Source organism: Dendrobium catenatum, unplaced genomic scaffold (assembly GCF_001605985.2).
Source record: "Dendrobium catenatum unplaced genomic scaffold, ASM160598v2 fragScaff_scaffold_292, whole genome shotgun sequence".
Taxonomy (NCBI): domain Eukaryota; kingdom Viridiplantae; phylum Streptophyta; class Magnoliopsida; order Asparagales; family Orchidaceae; genus Dendrobium; species Dendrobium catenatum.
In genome coordinates this window covers 1,033,079-1,059,551 of record NW_021318754.1, presented here as the reverse complement: position 1 = coordinate 1,059,551, position 26,473 = coordinate 1,033,079, and the positions used below count along the sequence as shown (strand labels likewise).

The 26,473-nt window shown below is 33.6% G+C and overlaps 2 protein-coding genes and 1 long non-coding RNA gene across 6 annotated transcripts in view; 1 reads left to right on the top strand and 2 right to left on the bottom strand.

Annotated features, from left to right (window-relative positions):
* Positions 1–411: 411 nt before the first annotated feature.
* On the bottom strand, positions 412–9,655 carry LOC110104872 (bet1-like SNARE 1-1). 2 transcript variants are annotated; one of them, XM_020834149.2, is made up of 6 exons: positions 9,646–9,655; positions 9,225–9,327; positions 6,185–6,329; positions 2,572–2,628; positions 2,398–2,457; positions 412–545 (listed from the first exon to the last, which is right to left on the bottom strand). In XM_020834149.2, the coding sequence occupies exons 2-6, from the start codon at positions 9,236–9,238 to the stop codon at positions 438–440; spliced, it is 384 nt and encodes a 127-aa protein (XP_020689808.1). In that variant the 5' UTR covers positions 9,239–9,327; positions 9,646–9,655; the 3' UTR covers positions 412–437. The 2 variants fall into 2 exon arrangements, with proteins under 2 accessions (XP_020689808.1, XP_028549304.1); XM_028693471.1 differs by lacking the exons at positions 9,225–9,327; positions 9,646–9,655 and adding an exon at positions 6,673–7,262.
* LOC114579313 lies at positions 1,084–2,313 on the top strand. The gene is made up of 2 exons (XR_003700240.1): positions 1,084–1,362; positions 2,131–2,313. It is a non-coding gene; the product is annotated as an uncharacterized LOC114579313 (long non-coding RNA).
* Positions 9,656–11,443: 1,788 nt separating the features above from the next.
* LOC110104878 (actin-related protein 9) overlaps positions 11,444–26,473 on the bottom strand; it is a 47,014-nt gene continuing 31,984 nt past the window's right edge. For all 3 annotated transcript variants that reach the window (XM_020834160.2, XM_028693469.1, XM_028693470.1), the window contains exons 14-20: positions 26,157–26,227; positions 25,865–26,064; positions 25,244–25,287; positions 25,123–25,172; positions 19,538–19,583; positions 12,221–12,271; positions 11,444–11,700 (exon numbers count right to left, since the gene is read on the bottom strand). In XM_020834160.2, coding sequence (XP_020689819.1) covers positions 11,557–11,700; positions 12,221–12,271; positions 19,538–19,583; positions 25,123–25,172; positions 25,244–25,287; positions 25,865–26,064; positions 26,157–26,227 — 606 coding nt within the window. In that variant the 3' untranslated portion in view covers positions 11,444–11,556. The remainder of the gene's footprint in view (positions 11,701–12,220; positions 12,272–19,537; positions 19,584–25,122; positions 25,173–25,243; positions 25,288–25,864; positions 26,065–26,156; positions 26,228–26,473) is intronic.

Genomic DNA, 26,473 nt, shown 5'->3' with positions numbered 1-26,473 from the left:
GCAAAATTTATAATATATTTAAAAATTGATTAAATTTAACGATTTCTAAATATATCAAAATTAAATGAAGTTATTACAATACTTTAAAATTTCTCTTTTTTTTTTTTTGCTTTAATCGAACACCATTATTTTTATAATCCCTACCATAAAAAAATTTTTACACCCCTTTTATTTCAAACTAAATTACCCCTAAATGGAAGCAATTGTTAGTAGGATTGTTAATCACTTGTGCTTGCTTTCTTATAGATAAGAAGGATTAGTAGTTCATAATTTTTAGTTTTTATATTAAAAATCTGATTTGAAGAATAGTAAAAAAACTGTCACAAACGAAGCCTAAGAATTCAACAGATTTCACATAAAAAATCTGTTATGTAAATAGTGAAATAAATAGAAGAAATACAAGTGAGAAAATGATTAAAAGATTGTTGCTCATTGAGTTATTCAATTGCAGACAAGCATCTGATGAGATAATAAATGAGGAAAAAAGTTGCGATAAATGAAGCCACAATTGCTGCCATATGACGGTTTGATTTGCTCTGAAACACCTGACACAAAATAATAAGTGTAATCAGTTGCGCGATTTTTTTATTTTTTTTGGAAATTTAGGTCATTTAAGGCAAACTCACGCACACAACGCATATACAAAGACTCGAACCCAAAACCTCTTAGTTGGAAGCATAAGCTTTCAACCAACAAGCCAAGGTGAGCTGTGTAGTTGCGCGAATCATAAAAACTAAAGAACAGAAAAGTACAAGACCAGAGATCTGCTAAAAGTATTGACACATTCACTGCTTCCAATCCTAATAAACCTATGCTCTGTTCTATGTTGAATATTGGTGGAGATAATGATCTGTTCTCCTATTTGGGTATTCCTGTTGCTTCCAGACGCTTGAAGATTTCTGATTTTCAGTCTCTTAAGGATAAAAATTTCCCTTCTCCTTGAGGGTTGGAAGGCCAAGTGTCTATCCCTTAGCAACAGACTTCAACTCATTAAATTTACTATAATGAAAATGTTAGACTGGCACCGAGTGGACCGGTCCCACTACAACCGGCCCCTAGTGGGCCTGTCTCAGTTTACTCCAGGAAGGGACGGCGACAAAGAAAGAGGGAGGGGGTTGGGGTCCACTAAGAGTCAAATTCAAATCCCTTTGAGGGAAAGAAGGGGGCGGCAAGGGCTGAATAGTAATTTTGGTTTGATTAATTAGTGATATGCTTTAAGTAAAAGGGAATTAGGGCTAGATTATGCATGATTTGAGTTGTTCTTTTGGAGTCTTTCTTGACGTCTTGGGCTCTAGATCTATCATCTAGGGATTGGGAGAGACGATCCTCCTCTCGAATTGGGAATCAATTGCTTCTTACTTGGTATTTGTTTTGCTTTGATTCTACTATTACAATCTATCATTTTTTGGATTGATTTCATCTAGATTTTTGTGTTATTCTCGCTGTTTTGATCAATTATTACTAGGGTTGCTTGCGAACTCAAATATTTCCTCTTGGATTACTTATGAACTCAAGTATTTCCTATCAGAAAATCATTGCCTATTAGATTAGGGGTTACATTTTACAAAAAAATCTGTATTAAATACCTTAATAAAGTATGCTCCTGATTTCTTTATCATGATGATGTTAATGTCAAGAAGCTTCATATGGTGTCATGGAGTAAAAGGAGTAAACCGCTCAAATTTGATGGTTTTGGTGTCCCTGCTCTTACTGACCTCCAATTTGTTTTAACACAGAACTCTTGTATTTTGTGTAGCACAACTGCTGAAATCGCTTCAAATCTGTTTTTTTAATGTAATTTTTCATTTGCCTTATTGAGAAGGATTCTTCCTGCCTTCTCCAGTTTTCTGTTGCAGCATAACTTTTGTTAGGCATTTGACTATATAGATGAATGTTTTAATCACAACTCAGAGGTGGTATATGCGCACAATCTCTTCTAGTCTTCTATCATCTATTTTACATGGCAAGAACGAAATGCTAAATTATTCAGGCAATCTTTGGATACAGTTACAGTTTATTATAAGATCTTGAGAGCTTTATATTTGATATTCCGAGGATGGAGAAGTTACATAGAAATCAAAATTTTTATTGGGTAGCATTTTGGGGCTCTGAAATCTTGCTCTTTTTCAGGCTGGATTTTTCTAGATGTTTCGGTTTTTGTGGGACAATGAAGTTTGGCTCCTCACCAATCCTGGATGGCCACTACACTGCATTTGTTTTTCTTACAACTCCTGTTATGTCTTATTTTCATCTCTTAGAGTTGTAACTTTTGGCTTCTTTTGTAATTATTCATTATAATAATTAATAATAAAATGGGCTAGTCCCTTAATTTTCACAACAACAAAAAAAAAAGAGAGAAAAATACAATGCTGGACCCAATTATTAAATGTCAAATACCTTCTTGAAACGATCCAGGTTTCCATGAAGGGTTCCTCTGGAAGCATCCATGCTGTGGCCCTATATAAAGAAGAAAAAAAATTCACTTAATGAATAATACACTGTATATATCATTAGTTTTTTTCTTGTCTCTTTGCTTTGGGTAGCGAGACTTGTGATTTGTATGATACCTACCATTTTATCCAATAGCTTATTATGAGTCTCCATCTCTTCATGTATGTCCCCAGTCAGCTATCAGAAGTCAAAATTAGCAACAAATCATTGTTAATCAAAACTGGAACATCACAGGAAAGCTGTTGAAATTGAAAGAAAGTAGAAGAGACATGTGGACCAAGTTCAATACACTTTCTAGTTAGGTGAAGCCCATATTTCATTTCAAAAAATTTCATTTACTCATTGGAATGAAGGAAGATACGAAATGAGCATATACTTGAAAAGGTTGGAGTAGTTCCAATGAAAGATAAGATTAGAGAGAGTCATCTTAGATGGTTTGGTCACATTAAATGGAGGCCTTCCAATGACCCGGTTAGAAAAGTTGAAGTATTAGATTTGACTTATGTTAAGAAAGGTAGGAGCATACCTAAAAAGACTTGGTTAGAAAATATTAGAAATGATTTTTTTTTTATTAGATTTAAATGAGAATTTGACTTTTAACAGAACACAATGGCGAAAAAGGATTCATGTAGCCGACCCCATATAGTGGGACAAAGGCTTGATGTTGTTGTTGTTGATTGTTGTATTGGAAGGAAGGAATTAAAGGATTATAGAATGATTGAATGAAAATAGACAAACATATCATTAAAGGTAGATTTATGAAGCTTCACTTTTTTTTGTTTCTATTAATTCTGCTTATTATTTGAGATACAGCATAAAGCAGTCATACAAGAGGAAATAATGAGAGAAAATGTAGGAGAAATAATGGCTTAATTATGCAGAACATAGTGAAAGAGATTTTTCCTTATGTTGAGGAGAACAAGAGAACCCCTACTCAATAAGCCGGCTGGCCAAGCAATTCTTTGAGTAGCCCAATAATATATTTAAATTTAAATGTTATATATCCATGTATAGAAGGTTCATTGTGAGCTAGTTTTAATATTAATATTTCCATCATTATATATAATACATCCAAAATAAATTAAAAAAATAATGTTACTTCGCATACATAGTCCATAATACTAACTATATCCTCCCCATATGAAACCTTCAAATCTTGATGATTACCGACAAAATTCAAAGATTTTTTTGGAGCCTTTAACATAAATGTGTATGAGTAATGCTAAAAAGAGAAATTTAAAACTGTAAAGTCGAATCAAATTTAGAAGTGAGAAAATGGTGAATTATTTTAAAAAATTGCTAAGGAAACTCCAGAACAAATGAGAAACAAATCAGATAGTAAGCAAAGAGTTTTTTTCAGAATAATAAAAATAATACTATTATGCTATACAATAAAAATAAGGAAAGTTAAAATTTTGCATAAATAGTAGCAAGCAAAGCACTAGGAACAAGTATAAAATTTTATATTATAGATCACATATTAAGGAAAGGTGAAAGTAGTTAACATAAGTTAGCTAAGATTAAAAAATATAGATAATTTGATCAATCTAAGTTTATTAAGAGGAGGATTAAAAAGTTCAACCACCTTGAATTAATAAACAAAAGAATTGTGATATTTATGATCACTTGTAGAGTAAAATGAACAAGAGCGCTAAGATTGAAACATAAAAAAATATATATAATTTCAACTACAATAAGACGTGTGGTTGATATCATAATCTTAGGATTAAGGAGTGAGAAAATTTAAGAGGCCAATAAAGATGATTATATAAAAAAAATATGACAAAAGTGGCAATATCTTCATGTGGCTTTGGAGATGCACAATGATGGGCCACAGAATTTACGAGAAGCTAGGATAAGTGATAGAGGATCAGAAGAAAAATGACAAGGACAAAAGGAAATAAAAGTAGTCAACACCTCATCTAGCCATTTAGCAATAAAAAAATGAAAATATTCCTTATGCTGACAACAAATAATTAGAATAAAATTAATGATGATGTTGACTAAAAATGTGCAATTATTTTACTAAATGTTGTTGTATTCAGAGTTGTGCATAACTGGAAGAAATAAATGTAAGTCCGTATCCATAGTAGAAGTTTATTAGGATGGGGCCAAGCATGCCGGCAAGGCCAAACATATTTGGAGGTTAGTAGTCAAGAAAAAACAAAAAAGATTGTGTATAAGAATTATGTATTGTTTATCTACATTGGCCACATATTATCCGATCAGAAAAGTTCTAGTACAACAACAACAACATCAAACCATTATCCCACTATGTGGGGTTGGCTACAAGAATCCTTTTTCTCCATTATATCCTGTTAAGAGTCAAATTCTTATTTAAATCTAATAAGGAAATGTCATTTATATTATTTTCTAACCAAGTTTTTTTAGGTCTACCTCTACCTTTCTTAACATAAGTCAAATCTAATATATCTACTTTCCTAACATGGTCATTAGAAGGTTGCCATTTTATTTGACCAAACCATCTAAGGCGACTCACTCTAATCTTATCCTCCATTGGAGCTACTCCAACCTTTTCACGTATATGTTCATTTCGTATCATATCTCTGAGAGTAAAACTACTCATCCACCTGAGCATCCTCTTCTCTACAACACTTAACTTAATATTATGCATCTCTTTTAATAGCCAACATTCTGCACCACAAAGCATTGCAGGTTTCACCACTATCTTATAGAATTTTCCTTTAAGTTTAAGGGGGAAGTGGAGGAATGCAGAATTGAATTCTACTAATAATATCACACAACAAGCCCGATGCATTCATCCACTTCAACCTCCAACTTGAATTCTACTAATAATATCCCCAACTATTTCACCATCACTCTGAATAATAGACCAAGATATATAAAGCGTGTACTCTTATTAATGACTTGATCGCCCAAAGCCACAATCCTCCCACAACGTCTATTATTACTAAAATTACACTCCATATATTTAATTTTAGATCCACTCAAACGAAAGAGTTTAGAATCTAAGGTTGACCTCCATAATTCAAGTTTACCTTCAACTCCCTATCTAGTTTTATCAACAAGTATATCATTAGCAAAAAACATACACCAGGGTGCAACCTCTTGCAAAAATCTAGTGAGAACATCCATGACTAAAGCAAAAGGATATGGGCTTAAGGTTGATCCTTGATGTAATCCAACTGAAATAGGAAAATACTTGGTCCAACTACCCTTTGTTTGAACACAAGTAACAGCTCATGCATACATATCCTTAATGACTTGAATATAAGCATTATTAACCCCTTTCTTTTCATCAGAAAAGTTTTGGTGAAATATAAAAATTCTAATGCAGGACAAGCATGGGATGCAATCTGAACACAGCATCGCCAATAAACCAAAACAAGAGATAGAATAGGAAAAAAAACATCAGAGAGAATATCTTTAATTAAAAAGATATATTATAGAATAATGACAATGTTTAATATTTATAAACTTTCAATATGATAACATCTCTAAGATAACATCTATTACCATTAAGGGGTCGGATGTGTCAATTAAAGTACAGTTAGGTTACAACAAGTCCACAACGTGCAATGTTGGAACATGCCCAACAAAAAAAAAGGTCAAAATAAAATATGAAAGAAACTATTCATAAAATTTGAACATAAAACCGTCTTTTATTTTAGGTCTATATATTTTCCAGATAAATTATATGAGCATAAATTAGCACCAGATATTTTTTCAAAGGAACAATTGTATTACTTACTGCCTTGAGAATATTAACTCTATCCTGTAGCCCATCAATAGCTATGTTATTGTCATGCTCATCAATATCATGATTATTGTATAAGGCACGTACTCCTCCCTCTTCAATGCCATCAAACAGAGCAGCTCTAATGCTGCGGCGATCTCTGCAATCATTTGCATTGTGATTGATAGAACAAATATGTACATGAAAGAATAAAAATAAGCAAATGCGAAACATAGCATGCAAATACTAAATTTGTGCGAGGTCTAAAATCCCAATAAATTAACCTTTGTAACTGACTAGTTACATGTAATTAACCTTTGCAAAAGGCTAGCTACATGTTAACGATCAAAAGAATACAAAGTATCATATAACCAGCACAAATTGGGTTGACATACATCTCCTAATTTGAATTTTAAATAATATGAATGAAGTTGCATTCTAGTTTTGATGTTAAATGAGCACTTCTTAAACATAATTCATGCTCCAAGCAGAAAGAATCTAACCTCATGTTAAAAAGAACTTATCATTTCATTTCCATGATATTCTCTGCTAAAATTTGAAACTTCGCCTGATGAATGTACTTCACCATCCTTTCCTCCTTTAAAACACGGTTTACACTGATATATATGATTGTGGAATCACAAATTCATATAGCAAGATGAAGAGAACATCAAAAAATGGTAGACGACAGACCAAAGCTAGTCTTAATATCACTTCAACCATAAAACCAGTCCCTCCATCTTACCCAACACACTCACATGCAAGTGCCTATCTACTCATGCCACGCGTCATGTATAGTTTGTGATGGATCATTATCAATATTGTACTTATATTTTTACCTTTTATTGTCTCTCCATAACATTTCAAATTCTATAAATAAAAAGGTTAGAAGGCACATTTTGGGTCTTTTCTTTTTACTCCCCGGATCTTTGGACAATTCACGATTTCTTATTTTATGAGTATACTTTGCACTGCATTTCTCTCTCTCACTCTCCATACTCACCCAATTATCTCTAGATTCTCTAAATCTTTTCAAGAAAATTGCTTGCTAGTAAAGTCGGTTGTCATCCATAGACAAATTTGGATAGGACAAGATTTGCTTTCTTGATTTCATTTTACCTTCTTTCTTTTTTCCTTAGCTTATCATCTTGATTTCTTGATAACTATGAATTAAGTTCCAATATTTTATTTGATTCACCCTTAGAATCAAAATCACCTTATAAATCTAGCCCTAATATTATGAAAGCCCCTGATAACCCACATAAGGAAAACATATACTAGTCTAGACTAAGAAAATTTTCCAACATGATTAAAAGGATGTTCAATGCAATGATTTGAATTGCTGATTTGATGGATAGCCCAAGCGCATAAGACAAGTGCTTCCACAACTATCAGATCCGAGTATCAAAAGATATTCTCATTTAGTGCACTGCGCTGCATATGCTTTAAGTTTCAAACTAAATAAATCATCAAGTATCACAGATGCCAACAGATAAGCAACTTACATAGCATACTAATAATTAACTAGGTATCGTATTATTATTATTATTATTTTTTTTTTAACTAGGTATCGTATTATAATTAAACACATTGTATACAAATATCCTAAGGGTTCATTTAGATAAAATAAAATGTTTTATTAAATGATGATTTTACTTTCAATCATTTTGAGTGTGAAAATAAAATAATTCAAACAAATGATGGAATCTAGAAAATTTATCACTCTTCAAACCATATTTTCTAATTCAAGCAATCAAATAAGCCTTAAAGTAGATAACTTCTAAACTTGGCAACTATCAAAAACTCATGAATTCAAACATGACAGAGCTTCTTCACTCTCTCATCTATAACCAACATAATTATGCATTCCATGATGTGCAATCAATCGATTGTAATTTTCCATTAAGTGACATATGTTCTCTTTCTAAAAGCGGTAGCGGTATTGTTCTTACTTCATCCCCTACTTTGTGGAAGGAAAGGTGCGGAGCAAGGAGCAGCGAATGCCATTTTCATTTCAGGAAAGCACTCATTCTCACTGTGTTCGAGCTAATAGAATGACCTTTCTCTAAATTCCCTCTTCGTTTGTTTTTGGTCGCTCCATCACTCACTCCGCTATAAGAATCTTGAAGGCAGTTACCTACTTGCACAACTATCAGATCCGAGTATCAAAAGATATTCTCATTTAGTGCACTGCGCTGCATATGCTTTAAGTTTCAAACTAAATAAATCATCAAGTATCACAGATGCCAACAGATGAGCAACTTACATAGCATACTAATAATTAACTAGGTATCGTATGATAATTAAACACATTGTATACAAATATCCTAAGGGTTCATTTAGATAAAATAAAATATTTTATTAAATGATGATTTTACTTTCAATCATTTTGAGTGTGAAAATAAAATAATTCAAACAAATGATGGAATCTAGAAAATTTATCACTCTTCAAACCATATTTCCTAAATTTAAGCAATCAAATAAGCCTTAAAGTAGATAACTTCTAAACTTGGCAACTATCAAAAACTCATGAATTCAAACATGACAGAGCTTCTTCACTCTCTCATCTATAACCAACATAATTATGCATTCCATGATGTGCAATCAATCGATTGTAATTTTCCATTAATAAATGGCATGATCATCCTATGCCAGAAGAAAATTCAAGAAACCAGTAACTATAACATCATATGATCCCTTGTTATGAATTGTAGATTGAAATAATATATAATCATAACTGAAGGCTGGACTATCTATTAACCCAAAGAAAATGCTACCATATCATTAAAGCTCGCGACTAAAACAATATGTGCGATATAAATTTCAATTTCCAGTCAAAAGGGAAGTTCTGTTTTTGGGTGAAAAATGATTTGCCCTCAAAGGTTCCATACACCACAAGAAAAGCTATATAACGGTCATAAAAGTCACGCAATTCAAAAAACACGAAAAAAAAAAACCCAAAATGTTAGTATATATCCAAGTTTTAAACATGGAAATCTAATCATGCAATCAAATCTAAAACCGATGAAAGAACAGAGCAAAAAATAAAATAAACCTTCGTGAATTCATGGTTGATTTGGAATATTGGAGAGGTTTTTCGTGCACATGTCAAATTCCTCGATTTCTAACGCATCAAGAAGAAGAATGAATACGCTCTCCTGCATATAAAAGATTTACAAAGTTATTCAACAAATAACTCCCGGTAACGCTGCAGTATTCATAGCATTTAATCCTCGGAAGAAAGTGATGATATAAAACGAAATTTGGCAAAAAAAATTCTCATTTTTTCCAAAAATAAAAAACACATCCAAGAACAAATAAGGTGCATAATTTGGAAATTGTTACAACTCCGGTGCTTTAAACAGAAAATAGTCATCCTGGCATAAGCAATTGAATAAATACAAGAAGAACTCAAATTTTTTCACAGTTCTGATGGACTAATAGAAACGAGAGAGAGAGAGAGAGAGAGAGAGCACCCTTCTAAAGGGCAAATTATTGGGTCAGGTGACCGAAGCCATCTCTCCGTTCGGTCGCCAATAAAAATGCGCCATCTGTCAGTCGTTTTTTTAATTTAATATTAACGTAGCCTTTAGTCGACGATTCGAGAGTTTTGGGAGGGGGGAGACTGACGCTGTAACTCTCCCGCGTGCTGATGACGCGGCGGCTCGGCTGGCTCCGGTTTTTAAAGTTTTGGAATTTTTTTTTATTTGGTCTGCGAAGTGGGGTCCACTTGATACATCCAAATATTTTTTGAATTTGGACTTTAGTTCAAATTTTAATTTAAAATAAAATAAAATAGTTTAATCTTTAATTCAAAATAAAATAAATTTATTATTATCAATTATGCTATGATTATAAGAAAAATTATGTATTGATGAATTAAATTAAAGTAATCATAATTTTAAATTACTTATGGTATACTTTATACATTAATAATAATTATAATATTTTAATTAATTAAATAAGAATTTAATGAAGTTCATTCGCTATAAATTATTTTTACAAGATGATTTAAAGGGGGAATAAAGTATCGAGAAGCTATCATAAGTTCAACAAAAGCACATTAGCCTTCAAAATTTTTTATAAAATCATTATATTATAGAAGGATTTAAAGAATTTATGGATCTTAAATCATGCACATTTTCTAATTATGCTCATTTCGACTAAACAGTGGACTTAAATTTTATGAAATTTCAATTTTATTTTTTAATCAAGCACTGAAATGGGACCACCTCAAAAAAAAAAAAAACATGAACATAATAATATATAATATTACAAAGAACATAGAAGTTAAATCATAATCACTAAATTTGCTTATTTGCTAAATTTATTATATAAATATCAATATTATAGCATCTAGCACAACTTATTAAGGGTATATCTCTTGAAATGTAATGTTAGGTCTTAAAGAATGCAAGGAATGCAAACGCAATTTTACTTTCCAATTTCGTATTAAATGCTAGGTTTTAAGTGATAATAATATTATATAATGAAACTCATAGATCAGGGCCTTCACATGAAATTTCTCATTTAATATTTGAAGCTATGAAGTTCATAATAAATACAAAACAGGGAATCAAAATATATTTACACAAAGTTAGCAGCAAAAACAGAGATTAACTGCCATTCATGACTGGCTTCATTTTGGACAACTTTTTTACCGCTTTCTAAAGTGATATTCCAATATAAAATTTTTAATTTTTTATTAAAAAACTATTTTAAGTAGGAAGAAAGCCATCCCAAATCAAGCCTAAGACTTTATTTGGTATATATTTCTTACTATTTTCTAAAGCAACTTTTTAATACAAAAAAAATTATATTTTAAAAAAATTTTGTACTAAAAAACTGCTTAGAAAAATAGTAAGAAAATTATCCGAAATGAAACTTTGGGGCAGCTTTCTAATTATGTACGAAAGTAATTTTTTAATACAAAAATTTTATAAACTAATAAAAAATATTTAGTAAAAAAAAATTATTAAAAAATTACTTTTAAAAATAGTAAAAAAGTTAACCCAAACGAGGAAGCTTTCTGATTGTTTATGAAGTAATTTTTTAGTACAAAAATTTCATCTATTAATAATTTTTGTATTAGAAAATTGCTTTAAAAAGCAATACGAAAGTCCTCTCAAACGAAGCCTAAGTTCCAATTCCACAAAATTAAAAGGCTGCATAAACTTTTGTTTTTTGTTTTTAACTTCTGAGCCCATTAAAAGCAAACTCACGCACAACACATGCATAAGCTTCAAATCCAAAACCTCAACTAACAGATCAAGATGAGATGCAAAGACTGTATGAACTGCAATCACTAAGACATAAAACAAAGTTACCATAATTACAATATAATAGGCATTACTGAAGCAATTTCTGAAGCATAGTCAAGTCATAATTTAGGTGTTGATGTAACACATCGTCTGGGCCTGGAGAAAGTAAGAATCCTTATATTTTCTGCCACTTCCTATATGTATTCCATTTCGAATCCAATCTTCTCTATGGATCCATGCATCACGACTGAAATCAAGGATGGCAAGTATCTGCCAGAAAAAAGAAGTATAAATAAACATAATGCTTTGAAGGAATACTGATTTCTGCAAAAATAAATCATGAAGCAAATCAAATTAAAACATTTCTCTTCAGGTAGGAAAATGTTAAGGAACTGGCACTCTGAAACAGAAGTTAAAATTCAATAGAAATCTGTCTAGTAAATTCTAGGAGAGTTTATTCTGTGCGGACACCAGACAGTTTACTGTCCAAAGGCGAATCAAATGCAACCACGTCATCCAGTACCGAGCAGTATCGAGCCGCCGTACCGAGTAGGGGGTGACATGACGTATTTTCATTGGCCTCTGGACGGCATTCGGCATCCGCACAAAATAATTCATCAAATTGTGGAGCCTTATTTTTATCCTACAAAGAAAATACGGTACACAAAAATTGATAGGCTATGCTGGAATTATGTAGTTTTTTTTTTGCTATCAAGCAATCGATCTGACAAAAAAGAATTTTGAAGGTAAGGTATGAGCAACTAATTCATAAGGGAGGCGCTTTACTTACAGTGCCACCTTTCCATGAGACAAATGATGGATCACTTCTTGATTGCAATACCTACACACCATAAAACATTATTTTTAACCTTTTGCATTCTCATACAATCTTAAAAAAGGTAAAAATTAAGGATAGGGATTTGGAAAGATCAAACTATAGTGCCATTCATAGGCTTCATGAAAAGATTTTTCATATAACATTAAAGATTAAGGAAGTACCATGAGAAATTATTTTTATGCACATTGCAGGAATAATGTATGACAAAGATAGGTTAAAATTATTAAAGATACATATGATAGAGCATTAACTAGTTTTAAAAAATAATTGTGGAGAAACAAAAAAAAAATCTCTAATAACAGAAATTATATTAAGGATCAATATTAAGAAATAATTTTTCAAATTTGATTATGGAGATGAGTGGAAATGATATTTATTGAAGCTAATGTGCCTCAGGGTGTGCTATTGGTAGATCTCTTGATTTTAATCAACGAGATATCTATTGGTACAAGTGAAATTTTTAAAATAATAGAAAGGTAGTTATGAAAATAAGTGACTTATGATCAATAAAATGTGTTAGATTTAAAAAATTGAAGAGGGAAAAAATTAAATTTTATTGCACGAAGTTATCCCTATTTATAAATCTATATCAAATATCTTATTAAGGAAAAAAATAATTATGAAATAATATATAATTGCCCTAATATAATCCTTCCTAAATCAGACACTCAAATCTAGAAAAAGATTGGCGTGATCCAAGTGAGCCTCCCACAGATCCCCATGTTAGCCATAGGATTAAGGGCCCAAGGGACTGCTAGGATTTAACACTCTCCATCAAGCCGAAAAATATTGATATGTCATTCCCAACTTGGTAATTAGTCCAAGAAAGTTAAAGTTATCAAGTTCCTTTGTAAGAATATCTGCAAGCTGATCTTTTGATGAGACATGATAAATACAAATAAGTCCACTGTCCAATTTCTTCTTTATGAAATGTATGTCTGCTTTTATGTATTTGATTTTGTCATGCTGAGTTGGATTGTGAACTATGTTGATTACTGAATTATTATCATGGTGTAGCTTCATGGGTCCTTGTCACTTGATTCTTAGGTCTTCTAGAATCATCATGATCAATAATAACTCATAATTCACACATACTTAAGTTCATAGCTCTGAACTCTGCCTCTGCATTAGACCTTACCACCACATTATGTTTCTTTATCCTTCAAGTAACTAGGTTTCCTCCAAGGAATGTGCAGTATCCTGATGTAGATCGTCTATCTACTGATGATCCTGCATAATATGCATCAGTATAAGCTTCTCGGATTACTCCACATTCTCTTCTAAAGAGAATCCCCTTTCTTGGATTCCCCTTGAGATAGTGTAGTATTATATCTACTGCTTGCATGTGAGTCTGCTTTGGTTTCTATATGAACTAACTGACCATGCTTACAACAAAGGATATATATGGTCTAGAGTAAGAAAGTTAGATCAATTTTCCTACAAGTCTCTGATAAGCTCCCTTATCTATGTCTGTATCCTCTTAAGCTTCTACCAATTTGAGATTTGATTCTACCGGTGTAAGTGCCAGTTTAAAAGTTAGTTTACATGTTTCTTTAAGAAGATCAGTAATATATTTCTGTTGTGAAATGAAGATTCATCTGCTGGAGTGGGTCACTTTAATTCCTATGAAATATTTTAATCTACCATGTTTTTTATCTCAAATTCCTTGGCAAGGCATTTCCTTAGAATCATTTTCATCATTCTCAGTCAAAATGATATCATCCACATTTAGTAATAAACTGTAACTCCCCCTGAGTCTGAGCTTGAAGAATAGTGTGTGATCCTCTTGGCTCTGTCGATATCCATTGAGTGGCATGACCTATGAGAATCTTCCAAACCAAGCTCTAGGTGACTACTTTAACCTATATAGAGCCTTCTTTAACCTACACACTTTGTCACCCCTAGAATTCTCCTTGAATGCTGGTGGAATCTTCATAAATATTTCTTCTTCCAAGTCCCCATATAGGAAAGCATTTTTAACATCTAATTGTTCCAAATGTCAGTTATAATTATCTACTAGGGAGAGTGAGATCCTAACGGTGTTCATTTCAACTAAAGATGCAAAAGTTTCCTGGTAGTTAATATCGTACGTCTGAGTGTACTCATTTGCTACCAATTTTTCCTTATACCTTTCCGGTGTACCATCAACTTTATATTTGACAGATAATATCCATTTACAGTCAACTAGCCTTTTTTCAACTGATAGGTCAGTGATCTCCCAGGTATTGTTCTTCTCTAGGGCCGGCATTTCATCTTTCATGGCACTTTTCTAGTTTTCATCAAATAAAATCTCAGAAATATTAGTATGAATATGAATATCATTTATTGTGATCAAATTTTCTGTGTGAAGGTGAAAAATTATGGAAGGATACAAAGTTAGTTATGGAATACACGGGAGATTTTTTTGGTGAACTTGTATTTACCTCAATTTCAAGATATGGCTCAGATCCTTGGATCTGCTCAAGAGCATATTTTGGATTTGTACGTCTGGAATACACTTTTCCAAATCTTATGTTATCCATAATAGCTTTATCCTCAATTTTATTAGCTTCGGTTTCAAGTTTGGATGGATCGATTTGAGATGGAGTTGGAAGGTCAAGTGGGGTATACTCACTTTCCTCATCTTCCTCAGTTTCAGTCTACCCTTGAAGATGAGGTTTAGTGAAATAAGAATTTTATTCGTCAAAAGTGATGTCAGCAAATATAAGGGTTTTTTTGGTGGATGAGTGATAACACTTATGACCTCACTCGGTGGATGAATATCTGAAAAAAATACATTTGAGTGCTCTTGGATCTAATTTTCTTCTATTTTGCCTATGAATGTGAACATAAGCAATGCACTCAAAGATTCTGAGTGTGAGATTGTTATGGGTTCGGAATTCAGAGTAAAAAAATGACAAGATATATATTGGTATTTTTAGTTCTAAAGTTTTTTAAGGTAGTTGGTTTATAAGATATGTGACACTTAGAAGGGCTTCCCTACAGTAGGATTTGGGTATATTGTAGTGGAATAAAAATGCACAAGTGGAGACAAGAAGGTGGCAATTTTTTCTTTCTACAACTTCGTTTTGTTATGAGGTGTGAACGCATGAAGACTCATGAATGATACATTCCTTTTGAAAATAGGAGGATAGAGTTTAATTAAAGTAGTCCTTGACATTGTCTAAACGAGATTTTTTTATTTTTATTCTGAATTAATTCTGGATCATGGTATGAAAAATGGAAAGGATAGTGCTAACATTGAATTTATTTTTTGGGAGAAAGACCCAAGAGAATCGAGTGCAGTCGTCAATGAAGGATACAAATCATTAGGCCCATGAAATGTTAGGAATTTTTTAGGATCCCCACATATCACTATGAACAAGGTAAAAAAGAGCATGAAATCTCTTATTTTTGTTTGTAAAAAAAACTCATTTATGATTGGCTAACTCACAGTTTCACAATGAAGGATTAATTTTCTAACTAATAAAAAAGTTTTGGATACATCAAAAGATGGATGTCCTAATCTAAAATGATAAAGCCAAATAGCATATGTTTTTAGTAAATAGGAATAACATAGAATAGCCACATTGATAATAGTGGATTTTTTCAGCACTTCTAAGTAGTACAATCCATCTTTTCTTTTAACAAGTTCAATCTTCTTCTCCGATCTCTGGTCCTGAAATAAACAAGTAGGCTTAAATAAGACTTAGCAATTATGGTCACTGATAAGTTTTTGTATTGAGATTAGGTTTGTAGATAATTAAGGTACGTGGAGAATATTTTTTAGAATGAAACAGGGAGCTAAGGGTATGTCTCCTTGGCCTACTACTATGGTAAGAGAACCATCAGCAATGATGATTTTATTATCACTCGAGCAATGTGTGTAGTTAATGAAGTTGATAATGGAGTGTGTCATGTGATCTGTGGTTCCTGAGTCAATGATTCATAAACCTTTCAAATGATTTATAGAGACATTTAATCTGATGGATATAAGAAACTTACTTGGACGTATAAGAGAAGATGTAGATGATTTTTCAAGGTATGACAGGTGTTGTTTTAACTTATCAATATCTTTTTTAATGAGCTATCTGAAGCTGGACGACATTTCTAGGTTTGACTGACTTATTGTAGTATTAGCTTGTGATGTCCCATTTTGTCCACTTCTTTGATTTCACTCTTTACTTAGGGACTTTCCATATAGCTTCGAGCGGGTCTCCTTTGTGTGCCTTGATTTTTTGCAATAGCTGGACCAAAGGGAGTCTTTGTCTTTAGGTTTTGAGGAATTATTATCTCTTTCCTTGCATTGCGCCTCTTTGGTTGTCACCATTGTTGAACCTTCAATAGCCTTTGGTTCTAGCATTACCCCTCGTTGGCTTTCCTCAGCATGAATGAGAAAAATGGTCTCATTTAGTGAGGTATCTCCTCTTTGCCAAGGATCTAACTCTAACTTGGTTAAACTCCGTATGTAATCCTACAAGAAAGTCATACGCTATCTTTATCAATAAATCTTTTCTAGATAGCAGCATCTTCTGGAAACTTGGTCTTTATACATCTGTAGTGATCAAGTTTGTCACAAGCCTTAAAGGAGAGTGGCATATTCAGTCACGTTTTTGCTTCCTTGTTTTGTGTTTTTTTGTGCTTCTCACCTTAACCTTAATTTCAAAGACTTAAGCAGCATCCCAAGATTTTGAGAAAGTTTGTTTGGCGGCATCCCATATATCCTTTGTAGTATATATGAACATAAAAGTATCACTAATTTCTGGAGTCATGGAATTCCATAACCATTTCATAATCATGAAGTCTTCTTCATTCGATGCCCAAAAATTAGGATCTTCTATTTTTGGTCCAACCCCAAGGAGGTGATTCATATTTCTTTTCTCTTTCAAGTAGGCCTTCACAAATTGAGACCGCTTCAAATAATTCTTCCCATTTAAGTATAGGAAGGTTGCATATTTTGGAGGTCTCCTCTTCCTTGGGCACCATAGAGTCCTCAATTTGGTCAAAGCTTTGGGGGGAATTTGCTTCAGACATTATGGCGACAAAGGGTAGCAATGAAGAGTATATCAAGCAGGGCAACAATGAAGGTTGTGTTGGTTATAGATAGGATAACAACAACAAGGGAAGGCCAACAATGAAGGCACCACAGTAGAAAAAAAAACTCAAAATTTTGGCAACGATAATGAAGGCTCTGATACCATGTTAAATTCAAAGAACTGGAGAGGGAAAAAACTTAATTTCATTGCACAAGGTTATCCCTATTTATAGATCTATATAAGATATTTTAATAAGAAAATAAATAATTATGAAAGAATATATAATTTGCCCTAATATAATCCTTCATAAATCAACCACTCAAATATGGAAGGAGATTGGCATGATTCAGATGAGCCTCCCACAAATCTCCATGCTGGCCATGGGATCAAGGGCCCAAGGGATGGTTAGTATTTAGCAGAAAAATTTAGAAGTTTATGTTATCAAACAATATTGCTATAAAAACGAATGATAGCTTGGATCTTATTATTTAACAAAGTATACATAGATGGACATATAATTTCTAAAGTTAAATTTGGGTGGTTATTGCCTTTAAGTAAAATAAGCCAATGACAAATCATGTATCATCTGCAGTCAACCTATATGATCAGATTTTTGGGTTAAGCAATCCATTCCCTTAAACTGTTTCAAATAGTTATGTGAGATAGATGGGTTAATTCCTCCTAGGTAAAATTCATATCTCGTAGTTCATCGGCACCTTCCTTAATTTCCCTATACATTCAAGCCCAACACCCACCCCCATTGTATAAAAGTGATATCAATGCCCCATTCTTCCAAGCTGTCACTCTATCATATGGTTGACCTGGCATGGAGTAAGCATGTAGATGAGTGACAATAAGGATAAGGAACAACAATGATGCTGACAGCCACAAAATTACTTCGGCCTCTAATCATGTATGAATTTTGGTCAAATAATAAAACAAATAAAGAAACGAGCTCGGAAAAATAATACTCTGCTTCAGTATCTCAAGCTGAGTAACAAGTTTCTAAACCAGAGCCATATAAAAAGCTACTCAAGAAAATCATGACCAATTGGAATGATGAATACTACAACAACAACAACATCAAGCCTTTATCCCACTACGTGGGGTCGGCTACATGAATCCTTTTTCTCCATTGTGTCTTATTAAAAGTCAAATTCTCGTTTAAATCTAATAAAGAAAGGTCATTCCTAATATTTTCTAACCAAGTCTTTTTAGGTCTACCCCTACCTTTCTTAACATAAGTCAAATCTAATACCTCTACTCTCCTAACCGGGTCATCGCAAGGCCGCCGTTTTATGTGACCAAACCATCTAAGGCGACTTTCTCTAATCTTATCTTCTACTGGAGCTACTCCAACCTTTTCACGTATATGCTCATTTCGTATCCTATCTCTAAGGGTAAAGCCACTCATCCACCTGAGCATCCTCATCTCTGCCACACTTAACTTAGTATTATGCTTCTCTTTTAAAGGCCAACATTCGGCACCATAAAGCATTGCAGGCCTCACTACCATCTTATAGAATTTTCCCTTAAGTTTGAGGGGTGCATTTCTATCACATAACAAGCCCGATGCATTCCTCCACTTCAACCATCCAACTTGAATTCTGCTGATAATATCCCCATCTATTTCACCATCACTCTGAACAATAGATCCAAGATATCTAAAACGTGTACTCTTATTAATGACTTGATCGCCCAAAGTCACAATCCCCTCACTAAGTCTATTACTACTAAAATTGCACTCCATATATTCCGTTTGATGAATATGGAAACAAAAAAAATACAGAGACAGAAAATAATAAGTATAAAAAATGTTATACCAAAGCAAAATCGTGGAGTACAATTTAGAGTTTTAGACTTCGTTTGAGACTGTTTTTTTACTATTTTTTAAAGTAACTTTTCAATATAAAAATTTTTTGAACTAAAATTTTTGTAATAGAACACTGTTTTAAAAAACAATAAAAAAACTGTCCCAAACAAAACCGTAACTTTGGAAAAGTAACTTTCTGGAAAGCTTCATACAATCATGAAGAGCATGCATCCACCAACGCTAAGTTTTGGCAATTTTCTAGCGCATATTAGTGGGATGAGGTCCAGAAAACGAGCAATACCCTTAAAGAAGTAAATATAATTTTACTGGTACTAATAAATAGATAAATACAATTGATGAAGAATGATATTCTAATTATGATACTTCTATAAGAAGCATAAAATACCAATAGACAGTAAGGAAAAAAAAATGTAAATAGACCTCAACAGTATCGATTGCTTCATTTGAAGGAATGGCGTGCAAAACTCTGCATGGATTAAATAAGAAAAATTTAACGGCAAATAAATGAGAATAAGAAAAAATTAAGAAGAAAAATATAGAAATGAAATCTTAGTAAAAAGATAAGTACACATTACTAAATTAAAACTACAGGACAATTAGCCAAACATATATTAAATTCACTAAAAAAAAATTGCTCAGGCAGGTTTTACTTGGAGATGGTTTCAATAATTATAAAGAAATATGGCTTTTAAGCGGTTATTAGATGATTGTCAATAGAAGTAAGGAAATGATGAATAAGGCTTTGCTTGGGATTGTTCAAAATGAAGTTCCCACTACATAAAAAAAAAAAAAAATAGAAGAGATGCTCTATAAGTGCATTATTCATGAGCAAGAAACCACATAATGGTATATGCGCAGGGTAGGATTTCCATCATATTCCTAAGTGATGGAGAGGGGTAAATAATGCATGCATGGACAAATTACATATGTATATATTTTAATCATTGCAAGCCCATTCTCTCCTAATTTTTTAAGGTAAACTTTGTTCAAAATGATTAGCAAGGTGCTCCTACGGCGTAACTTCCCTATCGCACATCAACATGTTACAAACCAAATAGAGCCTAAGAAAACCTAACAATTCATTCAAATAAATCCCCTCCATTATAAGATAAATATCAAATCAAAGTCATCTATTGGTGAGACAAGAGCTTGCACGATTCGTCTATCGACACCACTATTGACGACTGCTTGGAATCCTTACACATCTTCTTGCTTTGGTTTCACTTGCTCTACTTCATTGATGTCAATTGACAATTTGATCAGTCACAATAGCCCATTCTCACTTAACCCTCGTCGCGGCGCTTTGAAAAGCGTGCGAAGCCTAAAATAGGATTTTCGGGTTTTACAACGACTGCTTGGAATCCTTGCACATCTTCTTGCTTTGATTTCCCTTGCTCTACTTCATTGATGTCAATTGACAATTTGATCAGTCACAATAGCCCATTCTAGCCTAGCCAGCTAGACCCTCGTCATCGGAGACGCTCATATCATCAAAAAAGGTAAAATCTCCAATAACATGTTCTGTAAGATTAGTGAGACTGCTCCAAACAAAGATATCACCCAAACAGAGGCTAGCACATCGCAATTGGAATCGAAGGGTTGTAAGAGGACGTTGAAGTTCACAGTTAGTTTTTGGAGGTGGAATAGAAGTAAGAGAAGAGTAGGTTAAAAGAGTTGAGAGAGAGAGAGAAGAGACAAAAGAAGCAACAAAAATTGGGCCGAGGGTATTGTGCAGGAGGAATATTTTTTTAAAGGTGAAATGGATGCAACATAATGATGCAAGCAAAAAAAATGGGAAAAGCTCCAAATTTTTGCGAGCAAATGAAACTCTTCCTAGGATAAAAAAAGATACACAAAACTTCCAAAACTACTAGACAAAATACGACAAAATACAACTTTATAAATAAAACATAACGCTTACAACAAATGACGCTTACAAGATGCTTACAAAAGGACTTACAAACTTTCAAAACATAAACTCCTAAAACTGCATTTCATCCGTTGAGAAGAAGGATACAGGTGGGGTGGTCACTTGCGGATAGAAGAAAGAGGTTAGAAGACTAAACGAAGTATAGCTCGCAAGCTATAGAGAGGAGAGGAAGGTGGATGACATAGCTCGCAAGCTATTCCAAAGAAACCCCCAGGTTCTGTCCAAAAATCACATTATAACAACCCACTCTTTTAAGCTCAAAACCAAGCAGTCAAAGCCCAACCCGGGAGCAGCCAAGGCCCAAACCAAAATACAGCAAATAAGGACCCAAGTTGTTCCCCCCCCCCTGCCTACATCCATTCTCTTCTGGTTGAAAGAATTCATCTCCCGATGAAGTTGCTTTAGATTTGATCCGAGGAGATGATGGAAGCGCATCAAGCTCTTGAATCTTTGTCGCGTACTTCTTCAAGATTTCATCTCGCTCTTGCTTGAACTGTTCTTGCAGACGCTTCCTTTTCTTCAAATAATTTTCCGTACTCATATGCAACTACGACTGAAGTTTGTATAGCTCATTCTGCAGGGGATCTGTCGAACTTCGTTCCGTCAGAATCCACCTGTCCATTGGAATAGGGACTTCAAGATCTTCTGGATTGCATTCTTCCACGACTGAATCAATCTTTTTGTGATTTTTCATTTTTTTTAACACATAAAAAAAGACACGAAAAGAGACCTAGGAAGATACAAACCTAAGCTCTGATATCAAATTGATGCAAGCAAAAACTTGAGAAAAAGCCCCAAATTTTTGCAAGCAATAACAAGACCTTTCTAGGAAATAGAAAATTAAATAAAATATATCCAAAAAGACAAAATACAGCAATTGAACCAAAAATAATTTCACTTTATAAAATAAGAGGACTTACAAATTTTTACACTTACAAACACAAACATAAACAATTACCTTACAACTCTTGACAATCATAAAACACCTAAAATTGCATTTCCTTTGCTTAAGAAGAAAGATACAAGTAGAAGGGAACTTACAGATAGAAGAATGAGATAAGAAGCCCGAGAAGAAAGATATGAGGACAATCTCGCAAGCTTTTCCAAGAATGAAAGGAAGAAATGGAACAAGCTCTCAAGCTCTTCCAAGAAAAACCCTCAGGTTTTGCTATACAAAATCACATTATAACAACCCACTTTTAAAACTCTAACAACCACAAAACATCTCCAATTTATAAGCAAAAGAAAGAAGCCAAACAGCCATTCCACCTCCAACCAAAACTAATAAAGTTTGGGGAAATGAAAGGCCAAAAGACACCACAACAGCCCCCCAAATTCTGCACAAAAAATAGGAAGAAAAGCCACGGGAAACCCAGCCAGCAAGCCACAGGAAAGCAGCCAGAGAGGGACCCAAGGAGCCAACACAGGAAACGGGGCAGAGGGGTCACGGGAAAGCAGCCAGGGAGAAGAAACGAAAAGACAACCAACCCATAGCATTTACTCACAAGGAAGAAAACAAAGAGACACAAGAATAGGAAGAGACAAGCTCCACTCCACATAACTTTATGAATTTATGAGCTAGGAAGTGCAAATACTCTTCTAATTAATGAACTAAAATATCAGCTCAAACATTTATGAGCTGGAACCAAAAAGTCCCAAAATTTCAGCTCAAAACCAAGCAACCAAAGCCCAACCCGAGAGCAACCAAGGCCCAATCATAGAGGTAACAAGCAGCCCAAAGAACAAAATATTCATTTTGTTTTGACCCCCCCACCCCCCCTTGCCTACATCACATAATCATAACATTTGGTTAAAATTAAGCCGGACCTTTTGATCTATATCTAAGAGTGAAAAAAATAAGGGGGAATGGATACATATATATATAACCTAGAAAAGATTGAAATTTCATATGCCAACCAAAAGAAGTCGAGTCAAGCAACAACAAAGCAAAATCAAACAAGCTTTCTAGCCTTTTTAGGTCCTTTTTAGCCGAATTTCATGTGTTTTTATTTAATTTAATTTATTAGGTTGCAGAAACTAACTCTAATTTGAATTTAATTTTACTGTAGGATTATATTTGATTTTAATTTGTTTGATTTTATGCATGTGATTATATTTCTATAACTTCGGATTGATAACTTGTAATTAAACATGTTATTGATCAATTAATGGATGAAACTATTTAGCAAGGACAGTAGATTGTTATTTAGGTGCCAACTATGTACGTGGATTGCTTCAAGTTCTGTACGTGGAATTTCACCCACTTCCCCCTCCATCAATTTTGGTATCAAAACCAGATTTGATTTTTCTCCATGAAACTGTTTGACCTCGCAACCCACCTGCATCCCGCATCATACTCTCATCAGTTCCGCAACACGCCAAAACTAGCAACCAGTCTCACATGCTTTCACACCAAAAGCCAATTGCTCCTTCAAATAATCCCTCCATCGGGCAAGAATATCACACAAGTTCACTCCTTATCCCTCATCTAACTTTGCCCGCTCAAACATTTCCAGCAAGCATAATCTGTGCTGACCCTGTGTGTTATGTTATTCTTTGTGACTACACAAACCATACTCACACAAAGTCGACACGTAACCTACTATCAATCTGATGTGACCTACATGTAATCTGTGCGTAAGTGTTCATTGCATTATAATTTTGTCTTATCTACGCACATTCATCATAGTCATTATCTAAACCACCAAATCACTTGGCCAAACCAAACACAATAGCCTCAACTCCATATTTTTCCTCTTGCTATGATGATGACCTTTATGATACGATGGCGCGCCACTTTCTGATAATGAATTGGCCTTTAATAATTATTATGAGATACTGGTATACAGGTTCATTATTCTTCTTAAGGTTGATTCTAAGATAATCTTAGAGCATAAAGCCGAATCCTGCATCAGATGAAGTGCTTGAGCCTGAAAATGTCATTCAACATAAGACAATTTCTTGCAAATTTTCTTCACTATGTCATTATTTCAAAAGATACAAACTAACTTAGATTATCATAATTTGTCTCAGTTGAACCTACCAAAATTGAATTTATGATGCCGTTGTTACCATCATCACTTCATCCATTGTTGGCCCACATTTCAAATATTGTTTAGGGGTGTGAAATTTGATGTGACCTAACACCCAAGCCTCCAATTTTATGTGTATTATTTGTATTTCTTCCTCCTATTATTCCTTTTATTGCAAGGATGTTTCTTTCGTTTGAGGATTTAGAGATATCACTTCCTCCTCCATGGCCTCCAACAAACTCTTCAAGAACAGAGTTATTTCTTTGCCAATTGGGTGAGTTGATACAGTAAAAATTAACTAGTTTAACTTAGAAAAAATCAAATTGTAGTAAGTCAACCAAAAAGAAATCGAATTGAACTAGAAAGTAACAGAATCAAACTAATTTTCCTGACATTTTAGGCCCACTTCTATTTTTGGCCTAATTTTCATATAATACTTTATTTGATCTATTTTATCAGGTTGGAATTTAATTTTATGATAGTATTATATTTGAATTTCTCTTAGTCTTGCAACCTTAGTTCTATTACTTGTATAAATAGGCACTAATAGCTTGGAATTAAATTGATTATTAATTAAATTATTTTGTGAGGCCAATCGAGTACTCCAAAGATCCAAGTTATGTACGCAGAGTTTCTTCCTCTTCATCCATCAGATGCAAGTGTATATGTGAGCATGTAATGTACAAAAGAGTGATGACTAAGCAATGAAGAGGAGGAATAAAATTAGAGAAATAGATGCTTATAATGTAACAAGAAAATTAACATCAAAAGGGCATCCATAAAAACGCATGGATACACAAGTATACATACTGATAGAGTTATGACACGTTTGAGGGGTTTCATAACGGCTCTGTTGCTTTGTTGGCATTAATATGGGGGAAGGAATACAAATCAGTCTCAAGTATAAGTTCCAATGAAGAGATGATTAGCTAAATTTCAGCATATGGTCAATGGGTAAGAAGTATTAATATATCTTCTGCATAAAACTGCAATCAACTAACTGTATCACAGAACTTGGCCAAGCAAGAAAAGAAAAAACAAACCTCTCTTCAACCACGGGAACAAGGCCAGCGGTCAAAGCAACTCCACCAATCTAAAAGAATATGATAAAATGTGAGATTCAATTTGTATATGAACTTCAACTCATAATACTTGAATGCTCACTATTTGTATGCTGCAAAATAACTTCCTTTGAAGATCTATGCGACCTGCAAATTAAGAAGTGTATACATTAGCTAAGATAAATGAAGCATGGGAGACATCAGAACAAGGAACAATGGATTGATTCTAATTCCTAAGCCGCCCAATCACGCACAAAACATGTTGGATCATTCAAGTGTGCATAATAACCCATCATTATAAATGCAAAGCTACTTGTGAATAATCAGCACTCCCTTCTGAATTATTAATACTCAACTTTGTGCTACAAATACCCCCACTCCAAATAGGCAACATTATCATTAACAAAATCTCAACTAATGTAACCAATATGCAAACTAATTTTTTTAGTACGATAAGAATAAAGTAATAATTCACTAATATTACAATTCTGATACCACTTATTAATCATCGATAAGCTGCTTGTTAAAATTTTAAGGTTCCATTTAACCTTTATACAAAACCCTGCAAAGTATCTCAGCCTAGTCTGTATTTTGCACTGAGCTTCACCAAATCACTCAGATGGCAGGGGTGAATTTATACCATCCCTCACTCCACTGTGGTTCTCAGTTCAGATTCCCCTCAAACACAAATGACTCCATGTACCAGACAACTAAGTATAAGTACCTGTTGAAAGAATGCTAGTCGTGATTGCCTCCGCAAGGCCAACCAATTCATCTTTCTTAAGTCTTTTTGGATACACTTGATAAGTATCCCACATGGAAACACCGCCACTAGAACCAAGATAAAGTCCATCAGACATGTCAGGTCTTCTGGTGAAGTCCATTTGCCAAGAATCTTCTAGCATATCTTCATAGTCATGGAACCTGGCAAGAATAAGAAAAATTGGACAACTACATGAGAAAATGAATCCACAGCAAGAAGGAAAAGGAACCAGGATAATATATAAGTATCTCACCCTGAGCGTGGTGGTGGTGGGTATTCTTCTGGAACAAAAAGAGTTGGAAGGAATAGGCCCATAGGAGGAACCTAAAAAACAAATTAATCAAAATGCAGCCAAGATGCAGATTCTTACCATACAATTCAAGCTCAGTGGATCAAATATGAATCGTGTTAAATGGATTACTCTTGAATGGTTCGAAAATGAGTGACAAGGCAAATTGAAGGAAAAGATAATTTCAAGCTGTATGGTGGGGAGTGAATTAGCAAATGTATTCTATTCATCATCAATGTTAATCTCATCGTCAATTACGTATTTTAGGACAATAAAACCCA

Bases quoted from the DNA above. Each gene is read 5' to 3' on its own strand.
- LOC110104872 (XM_020834149.2), bottom strand. The intron at 2,629-6,184 runs GTAAGTAATACA...GACTTCTGATAG, and splicing joins GAGTTAATATTCTCAAGGCA to CTGACTGGGGACATACATGA. The intron at 2,458-2,571 runs GTAGGTATCATA...TTCTTTATATAG, and splicing joins ATAAGCTATTGGATAAAATG to GGCCACAGCATGGATGCTTC.